General features: G+C 49.8%; 1 protein-coding gene across 1 annotated transcript in view; it reads left to right on the top strand.

Annotated features, from left to right (window-relative positions):
* The window catches only part of LOC131730435 (semaphorin-6B-like), a 29,511-nt gene extending 19,930 nt beyond the window's left edge, over positions 1-9,581 (top strand). The window contains exons 2-5 of the mRNA XM_059020494.1: positions 4,614-4,737; positions 5,081-5,195; positions 8,030-8,090; positions 9,283-9,581. Of these exons, the coding sequence (XP_058876477.1) occupies positions 4,632-4,737; positions 5,081-5,195; positions 8,030-8,090; positions 9,283-9,354 (354 nt within the window). The 5' untranslated portion in view covers positions 4,614-4,631 and the 3' untranslated portion in view covers positions 9,355-9,581. The remainder of the gene's footprint in view (positions 1-4,613; positions 4,738-5,080; positions 5,196-8,029; positions 8,091-9,282) is intronic.
* Positions 9,582-10,000: the final 419 nt, after the last annotated feature.

Genomic DNA, 10,000 nt, shown 5'->3' with positions numbered 1-10,000 from the left:
TGTAAACTCTGTGAGCCCAGACAGGGTGACTGAACACCATGAATTCTGCAGCCCCCTGCTCCCAGGAAGAGCCGTGCTGTCTCTGTGTAAACTTCAATCATCTTCAGTGATTACTGCAGCACCAGAGGCTCTGTCTTTCTGAGCTGGGTGCTCCCTAGAATACACTTCTATGTAACGCTTACTCTCTAATTGCCATTGTTTAACACAGAGGGGTGTTTGCTGCTTAGAGATGAAGTCAGTTAGCATGCAAAGCCTTGCGCTGGCATTGTGTGCGTCTGTCTAACTGTGAAACAGAGGGGCTCTTGTACTACTGTAGTTACGGTAATTTCAAGTGCCTCTATCTAGGTCATTTTCTCTCTTAACCCTTTTGAGAGCTGCAGCCGGCTTTGAGCCAAAAACTCCTCTGTCAAGTACAAACCTCCCACACAGCAGCAACCTGCCATTACCAGGGGACCAGGCAGACACACTGAGTGTCAAAAGAAGAATATTACCGTTTGAACAATGAAAGGCCTCCTTGGATTTTCATTGAGCTGTTCAGTGTGGCTCTGTGTGCTCAATTCAACGAGTGGAGTGTCTCAGTGCTGTGCAGCACACACACGGTGAGGGTGCCAGTCCTGCCACAGATCCATGTAGATTATCATCCAGGGTGCTGTCTGAGACACGCTGAGCTCTGCAGCACAACCAGCCTGCAGCTCGGGATTATTAACTGCAAATAGAAAGTACACCCAGATACACAGTATGTAGAACTGAGAATCATGTGTACTGTTGTTTAGTGTTCAGAATAAACTCAAAGATGATGCAGAGCTGCCAAGATTGTTTAATGCTTGAAAAAATAAAAACGACACTATTTGGTAATTGTTTGAATTTTGTGTGTAGAGTACATGAGTGAAGTGGGAGAGACAAGGTTCCGGATCCCTGCCTTACAGATCCTGTATATGAAGCATTGCAGTTTAGCCCTTCTCTGTTCAGCTCCCTGCACTTGTGATTAGTGTGCTGGAGCTGTGAGTTACTGTAGCAGCTGCCCCTCTCGAGCGAATAGAAATCTGAAGCCTCATCAAAGCCCTGTCTTCAGCCTCATTATGGGTTTTATTTATACAACAGGCCACTATTAATAGTTTAATAGTGGGTTTTTTTCAGTCTGCTCTCTCTGTGTCTTAGAGAGGCAGCGAGGAAAGGAGAGTGAGGACTGGAGGGGTTATCAGTGGATGAGTTCAGTTCATTGTTGCATCAGCTCATGTAAAAACATGTGGAGACATTTGTATTATAAGAGAAATCGTAGAGAGGCAGCCTGTGTGTGACTGAGGCTCTCCCTCTATCCTCTAGAGGTAGCGCAGTGTTCTGTCTCTTTGCAGAGCGCCGGAGGGTTTCTCCTGAATGTGTGGAAGAACTTGAACCCGGTGCAGAAGCAGCTCCAGCTCTGCTCTGCCCCGGGGGAGAGCTCGGCCGCGCTGCCTGCTTCAGACACGCTGCTCGAGTAATCCTTATTAAGTTTCATTAGGAGCGCTGTCAGTGTGTGGAGAGGCACACATGGCTCTCTGTGAGGTGCTCAGCAGTGTTAATACCGACCGCTCTGTCTGTCTAACTCTCTATCTGTAAATGGCATCTGTGTGTGTGTGTGTGTGTGCGTGTGTGTCTGCGTGTGTGTGTGTGTGTGTCTGTGTCTGCGTGTGTGTGTGTGTCTGTGTCTCTGTGTGTGTGTGTGTGTGTGCGTGTGTGTCTGCGTGTGTGTGTGTGTGTCTGTGTCTGCGTGTGTGTGTGTGTGTCTGTGTCTGCGTGTGTGTGTGTGTGTCTGTGTCTCTCTGTGTGTGTGTGTGTGTGCGTGTGTGTCTGCGTGTGTGTGTGTGTGTCTGTGTCTGCGTGTGTGTGTGTGTGTCTGTGTCTGCGTGTGTGTGCGCGTGTGCGTGCGTGCGTGCGTGTGTGTGTGTGTGTGTGTGTGTGTGTGCCTTGTGCGTGTGTGTGTGTGTGTGTGTGTGTGTGTGTGTGTGTGTGTGTGTCTGTGTCTGCGTGTGTGTGTGTGTGTCTGTGTCTGCGTGTGTGTGCGCGTGTGTGTGCGCGTGTGCGTGCGTGTGTGTGTGTGTGTGTGTGTGCCTTGTGCGTGTGTGTGTGTGTGTGTGGATATTGCTCTCTCTCTCTGCGTCTCTATTTCATTTTCTCAGTGTATGTGGCTGGCTGGCTCTCTAGCTATCCGTGTCTCTGTTATGACTAAGTCAGTCCCACAGCTCCCATCTCCTTAGCAACTGCTCCACTAAACAGCAAAGCTCTCTGCAATAAAGCTTCCCAGGGCTCGTTCCTCTCATCTGTAGCTGTTTTACTTCCTCTTCAGTGAGAGGGGCTGCAATGAAGCCACACGTTTCAGCTCCCCTTGAATGTGACGCTGGCTTTCTTCTGATTGTATTACCTTGATTGTAGAAGGGATCAGTATCTTATAGAAAACTGACCCTGAACCTCATGTTGAAACAACATGGACCCGGAATGCACTGTATCCTATTAGCTGTGTGCATTGTGAAGAGCAAGGTTTGAGGTAAGATAGATGTAGAGACAAATAGGATAGCTAGTCATCACTCCCAAATTGATGTAGGTAACGTTTTACTCTGCTGTTGGTCTGCCATTTCCATACAAACGCACACACACTCACAACAGCGGTTTTCTCTTTCTAGAAAGAAGCCCTGTTGTAAGTGGAGCTCCGGGCTCTTTAGGGTTTTCAGCACAGGAGAGGAAATGAAAGGATTGAAAAGAAACAAAACAGCAATAATATAATGAGATCAATCATAAGAGCATGCGAGTGTGTGTGCATGTGTGCGTGTGTGTGTGTGTGTGCGTGTGTGTGCGTGTGTGCAGTGACCGAGAAACTGCAGCTCTATCAAGATGAGAAGGAGACAAAGGGGTGAGGGGAGAGAGGAAGGCAGGCATGGTTTATAAAGGGTAATAACTCCTTTCCCTGGGAGCTAATGGAACCTCGATAGCTCTGTGTACGCGTGTGAACCCACAATCCTAACCCAGGCCAGCTCTGTGTACACGTGTGAACCCACAATCCTAATCTAGACCAGCTCTGTGTACGCATGTGAACCCACAATCCTAACCCAGGCCAGCTCTGTGTACACGTGTGAACCCACAATCCTAATCTAGACCAGCTCTGTGTACGCATGTGAACCCACAATCCTAACCCAGACCAGCTCTGTGTACGCGTGTGAACCCACAATCCTAACCCAGGTCAGCTCTGTGTACGCGTGTGAAGCTCTGTTAATTCTGCACAAAACCTGAGGTGTTGAGGGAGGGGGGTGAACCTGATTGCGATAACCCCCCCCCCAGGGCTCTGTCTCTCCTCTATGAAGCCTGGCCCTTTCTTCCCCCTCTCAGTCTATCTCTGCCTCTCTGTCTATCTCTGCCTCTCTGTCTATCTCTGCCTCTCTGCCTCCCTTTAGCAGAGTGGATTTGTCACCTCCTTTATTTTGTGGTGCTCATGCACTTCATGCTGATGACTGGACTGACTGCACTGTTTCAGTCCGGCATGGGGAGGAGAGCAGTGTGAGGGGCTTCAGTGTCTCCCACTGCACCACCTCGCAGCCTGTGTGTGTTTCTGAGAGCCTGGAAACGCACAGCGAGAAAACAGGAAGCATCCAGCTCCAAGTCTGCTGCCAAAATATGTAAAGAATGTTTTCTTGGGTCATTAATCACCGAGTGAGTGAGAAAACAAATATGTGCATTAGACTCTGTGTTCAGGGTGATCTTAGGTCCATCCCCTGGCAGTGCCTGGAATTAAAACTGCGTTTCACAAGAAGTTGTTTATTGTGTCGCACCTGAACTGATCAGGCAACAACTCTTCATAAGGGAGTAGCTCTGCAAACCATGTGCTTGTAATTCCTATTCGTTCACCTGTCATGTGCACGCCAGGGCTACAGTTCCCATGCTAATACAGAACAGCAGTGCATGCAGTGCTGCGTACCTGCAGTGTGATCTCTCTGCCTCTCCCTCTCTGTGCTCAATGAATGCGTGAAGCCTGGCACCCGTCATGAATTATTAACAGCAGAGACGATACTCTCCTGCTCATAAGGGACGGTTGGCGGCCTCTTCCTGTCTTGTCTCTTTTCTATCCTCTGTCTGCCCTCTCCTCACTCTCACTGTTTCTTTGACCCATTCTTTCTCTTGCTCTTTCTCTCTCGCTTTGGTAATCTTTCCCCCAGCCTCCTCCTTTCTTCACTTCTCCATTTTGCCCCTGTTCGTGGTTATTGATGGCCTCTTCCTCTGAGTGGTCAGTCATGTCCACCATTGTGTCCAGCGTGCGAGTGGTTAACTGTGAAGGGGGCCTCTCGGTTGCAGAGGGAATTGCTGTAGAATTTATTAAGACAGAGACACACATGTAATTGAATTTCATTGTCTGTGTTTGAGTGTGTTGACAGTACTATACTTGAATATTACTCATGTAATGTGTCTGTACAAAGTGATTCTCAGATTAACACTGCGGGGTTCAGGAGGTGCTGCAGCCTGTAAAGGAAATACAAATATTCAAGAACAAACAGCCTTCTGCATGTTATCCTATGCTGCAGTGCAGAGGGTGTGGAATCACCCTGTGTTAGTGACACCAGTCAGTTAACCAACTCTCTCCTCTCTCACAGAGTCGCTTTCCTGCTGCCATGACAACGCAAGCCCCACCCCTGCTCCTGCTCACCCTGCTGCTCCGATTGGCTGACTCTGCTTTCCCTGAACAAACACAGCCACTGAGCACAGTCCCTGTGGGAGGTGAGTGTCCTCCTTTTAAAGGGCCAGCGCTCCGCTGCTTTACCCAAGGGGATCGTGCAAGGCATGAATTCTGGATACAATGTCATTTGATTGGCACACCTGTAACGCTTGCTTGATAGGCTGTTTAACTGTTCTGCTGTCAATGGGGAGAGAGGGGGGCAGGGGCAGGGGCAGGGGGGCAGGGGGCAGGGGGGAAGGGGGGCAGGGAGGCAGGGGGCAGGGGGGCAGACAGGCTGTACACTCTCATTAACTTGCACTCCACTCTTTAGAGCTCAGAGCTATTGCTGCTGTGTGTCTTCTCTCCTTCTCCACTGTCTCATTCCCTGCCTGTCACTCCCCTCAGCTGTCAGACAGTACCCTGTGTTTGTGGGTCGATCGCAGGGCTCGGTTCTGAGGCAGGAGCCCCTCCATATCCAGAGGATTCTGCAGGTGAACCGCACTCTCTACATCGGAGCCAGGTACTGATCCAGCATTCAGTACTACATATATACTAATATTGCCAAGCTAGTGATAAACAGCAAGAACTGAGCGAAGTCTCAGTGAACCCGGTGGTGCAGGTTAAGTGCAAAGTAAGTATCTTGTCCAGACACACATAAGCAGTTTAAGTACCTGCACTTCGCTCTCTGAAGTGAACAAACATTCCTCATTAATCAATGAAGAATTTGCTCATTGATTTGCTCGTGTTTCCCTCTGTTGACTGTAAATATCCTGCTGTTGTGGCTTTTCTAATGAGCCTCAATAGAAACCAGATGTTGAATCTCAAAGTTGTTTTCTTCTCTAAGTAATCATTAAAGTTGGAGAAATAAACAAGCCAACACAGAGTCATTGTGTTAAGGATCCGAACTGGACGTGTGCAGCACAGTGTGCCTTTCAAACACGACATCCTAGTGCACTGCATAGCACAGAAACACTGGAGCCCACATACACCTCATTACTGCATAGCGCTGAAACACTGGAGCCCACATACACCTCATTACTGCATAGCGCTGAAACACTGGAGCCCACATACACCTCATTACTGCATAGCGCTGAAACACTGGAGCCCACATACACCTCATTACTGCATAGCACAGAAACACTGGAGCCCACATACACCTCATTACTGCATAGCGCTGAAACACTGGAGCCCACATACACCTCATTACTGCATAGCGCTGAAACACTGGAGCCCACATACACCTCATTACTGCATAGCGCTGAAACACTGGGCTGTATTGACAGGCTCTGTTGTTCCCTTGACGTCCCAGGAAGTCATGTCTGTAGGCTGGAAGGAAGAGGGGAGCTCTGGGAATTCCAGGAAAGGGCCGGTGATGATTATCAGCCCTGTTCCTGCTCAATACCCGCCCCCTCGAACCTGGAGAAGCACTCAGCTCCTGCAGACATGCAGGATCACTCAGGCTGGGGGCTGCCAGTGAAAGGACTAAGAGATTAGAGCCGTGCAGAGCTCCCGGCAGCCTGTCTGCACGCCGCTGCTTTCATTGTTTAAACCCGCAAACGAAGATAAATGCACTTGAAATAGCGATCATTATTAGACCTTTATAAATACGCGTAAAGAGGCATTATAGTAAAATATTCTCAGTGTAAAGACTCCGGCAGTGACTGAGGTTCAACCCTGCATAGCTGCACATACCTGAACACACCTGAGTTCACACAGACTAACATGAACACAGCTGAGTTCACATAGACTAACATGAACACAGCTGAGTTCACACAGACTAACATGAACACAGCTGAGTTCACACAGACTAACATGAACACAGCTGAGTTCACACAGACTAACATGAACACAGCTGAGTTCACACAGACTAACATGAACACACCTGAGTTCACATAGACTAACATGAACACAGCTGAGTTCACATAGACTAACATGAACACAGCTGAGTTCACACAGACTAACATGAACACAGCTGAGTTCACACAGACTAACATGAACACACCTGAGTTCACATAGACTAACATGAACACAGCTGAGTTCACACAGACTAACATGAACACACCTGAGTTCACACAGACTAACATGAACACAGCTGAGTTCACACAGACTAACATGAACACAGCTGAGTTCACATAGACTAACATGAACACACCTGAGTTCACATAGACTAACATGAACACACCTGAGTTCACACAGACTAACATGAACACAGCTGAGTTCACACAGACTAACATGAACACAGCTGAGTTCACATAGACTAACATGAACACAGCTGAGTTCACACAGACTAACATGAACACAGCTGCGGAGCTTTCTCTCACGCTCATTAAACTTAGCAACTCTACCTCCAATGAGCTCAGTCTCTAAATGTACACCTGGACAGAAACGCTCACAACACAACCCTGTCCCATGTGAGGCAGGCTCAGCAGCCTCCTGCACATGCGAGAGCCCAGCCCCTTGCACAGGCGTGGGAGTGTTAACAGCTTCTTGTATTGTGGACAGCCCGGTGTGATTTGAATTGACCTGCTGTTGTTTTGTGTTGGTGTTCTTCACTTTCACTGCAGTTGAACAGTAATTGTCTCCAGCAGTCCTCATGTCTCCAGTATCCCTCTGACTCCTCGGTGGCTGCTGCCCTCCCTCCAGCACAGCTAATGGTCCTGAAAGGGGAGGCTATTGATCTGGCTGCTGGTCTAGCTGGGATTCCTGCAGTGTCAGGAATCCTAACCAGATCCTGCTGCTTCAACACAACCCACACAATGTCCTCTCCCGTTTTACACGCTGCCATTACAGCTAATGTACTTCTACTGAACCCGAGCCTGGGTTAGGTCAAATACATTTGCTTGTTTTTTTTTAGCTTTTAGCTTTTTTTTAAATGTAAAAGAATTGTTAAATTGATTTGAAACTGTTGCACTGTCATTTAAAGTCTCTTTCTCTACCCCTCTCCCTCTCCCTCCTCTTCCTCTCTCCCCCTCTCTCCCCCTCCCTCCCCCTCTCTCCCCCCTCTCCCCCTCACCCTCCTCTCCCTCCCTCTCTCCCTCTCTCTCCCCCTCCCCCCCTCACCCTCACCCTCCTCTCCCTCTCCCTCTCCCTCTCTCCCCCTCCCTCCCCCTCTCTCCCCCCTCTCCCCCTCTCTCTCTCCCCCTCTCTCCCCCTCCCTCCCCCTCTCTCCCCCTCCCTCCCCCTCTCTCCCCCCTCTCCCCCTCTCCCTCCTCTCCCTCTCCCTCTCCCCCCTCTCCCCCCTCTCCCTCCTCTCCCCCTCTCCCCCTCACCCTCCTCTCCCTCTCCCCCTCTCTCCCCCTCCCTCCCCCTCTCTCCCCCCCCTCTCTCCCTCTCCCTCCTCTCCCTCTCTCTCAGAGATGACCTGTACCGTGTGGATCTGGATGTGCTGGTGGGGGAGGAGATGTTTTACAGCAGGGTGAGTAGAGCGGGGCTCACACACAGTCACACGTTGGATCTCAGCTGGATTGCTCTCACTCCTGAGTGCTAACCTTCACTCTGTACTGTACTACAGTGCAGCTGGGAGCAGTGACACGCAATCCGGCTGTAACCGAGCTCTGCTCCCTGGGGCTCAGTTAAACACAAAGACAGATGCGCTCTAGCTGGGACTGACAGCAAGCATCTTGTTCCCTGGGAAAGGAGGCAAGCTTATTTTGGGAGCAGCCCAGGAATGGAGACTGCATCCCTTTTCTGTTCTTGGGAATATCGCTGTATCCACTCCTCCTCCCTCACTCTGAGGACCCGGGGGCTGGGGGGGCCACAGCACATATAGGAATTTCACCCAAAGGACCGAGCCAGGGATCTGTTTATTTACATGGGCTCTGCTGTGCGGATCTTGGGGTTCTTCTTGTATTTTGAATGAATCACTACTTTGACTTCTTCTGCTCTATTGCAAGGTTTCTATGGACTCGACTCTCACTGTCTGTGATGCAGGGCTGCTATCCACTCCTTGGCATTCGTTCTGGTGCTCTCTGCCCTAACTCAGCTGTGCATGATATAAGGCTGCTGTGTTATGCACCCTGTTGCAATGTTATCTCTCAAACAAGCTTGCCATGCACTCTGCCCTTAATTTAAAGCTCTCGGTTTGCAGTGCTATCTCCGTGATAAGGCTGTTACACCTCAGCTACAACACGAAATCCCATTAAAAGCGCTTCTCATTGAAGCTGCAGATTGCTGTCCCAGGCAGCCGGAGGAGCGGGTCATGGTAATAATGAGCCTGCCTTGTAATTGGTTTCTGTGTCAGCCTGAGTGACGCAGTCTAATACAATATCAGTTTAAGAGTGAGAGTACAGTGCTGCCCCAGAGCTAATGTTTAGGGGTCTGCTCAAGTGAAGAAGCTCTCCACAGCTGTAATCACAGGGCCACACTACCTCCCAGTCCCTCAGCTCTAACCCCTGTGCCACACTGCCTCCCAGTCCCTCAGCTCTAACCACTGTGCCACACTGCCTCCCAGTCCCATAGCTGTAATCACAGGGTCACACTGCCTCCCAGTCCCACAGCTCTAACCCCTGTGCCACACTGCCTCCCAGTCACACAGCTGTAATCACAGGGCCACACTGCCTCCCAGTCCCACAGCTCTAATCACTTTGACTCTCTATCTGTCCCTGCAGAAGCACACCTGGAAATCAAACCAGAATGACATCAGAGTCTGCAGGATGAAAGGCAAACATGAGGTAAGCTAATCCAAGGTTAGCGCTGGCCATAAATGTTGTGTTTGAGGAGGCGAGAGTGTTCTCACAGCTCAGTGAGTGAATGATCAGGTTCCTGACTGGAGGGCTTCAGCTGGATTTCTGCCACACTGTTTTCACCCTGTGTGTTTGTTTCGCTATAGTGTGAGAAATGCGTCAGGATAGAGCCGGGTGTCAAAGGGACCGGCCCTGGCGTCTTTCTTTCTTTCTTTCTCAGAGAAGACACTTTGATGTGATGGTACTTTGAAGCTTTGAGTTTGATCATGAAAACGAATTGTAACTGGCTGATTTTGTGACATTGCTTTGTAGAATTTGCTCTTTTATATGAAAATGTGTGAGATATAAAATATCAGATAAGAGTTTGTCAGAACAATCCCTAAGAGGAATTTGACCATTGGTCAGAAATGCATTCTCCATCTGTACACCCCACACACCATCTCCCCTAGAGCCACCCGCTCTCCATCTCCCCTACAGCCCACCCGCTCTCCATCTCCCCTAGACCCGCTCTCCATCTCCCCTAGAGCCCACCCACTCTCCATCTCCCCTAGACCCCACCCACTCTCCATCTCCCCTAGAGCCCACCCACTCTCCATCTCCCCTAGACCCCACCCACTCTCCATCTCCCCTAGACCCGCTCTCC

The sequence above is a fragment of the Acipenser ruthenus genome, unplaced genomic scaffold (assembly GCF_902713425.1).
Source record: "Acipenser ruthenus unplaced genomic scaffold, fAciRut3.2 maternal haplotype, whole genome shotgun sequence".
NCBI lineage: Eukaryota > Metazoa > Chordata > Actinopteri > Acipenseriformes > Acipenseridae > Acipenser > Acipenser ruthenus.
This window is presented reverse-complemented; position numbering and strand designations above follow the sequence as displayed.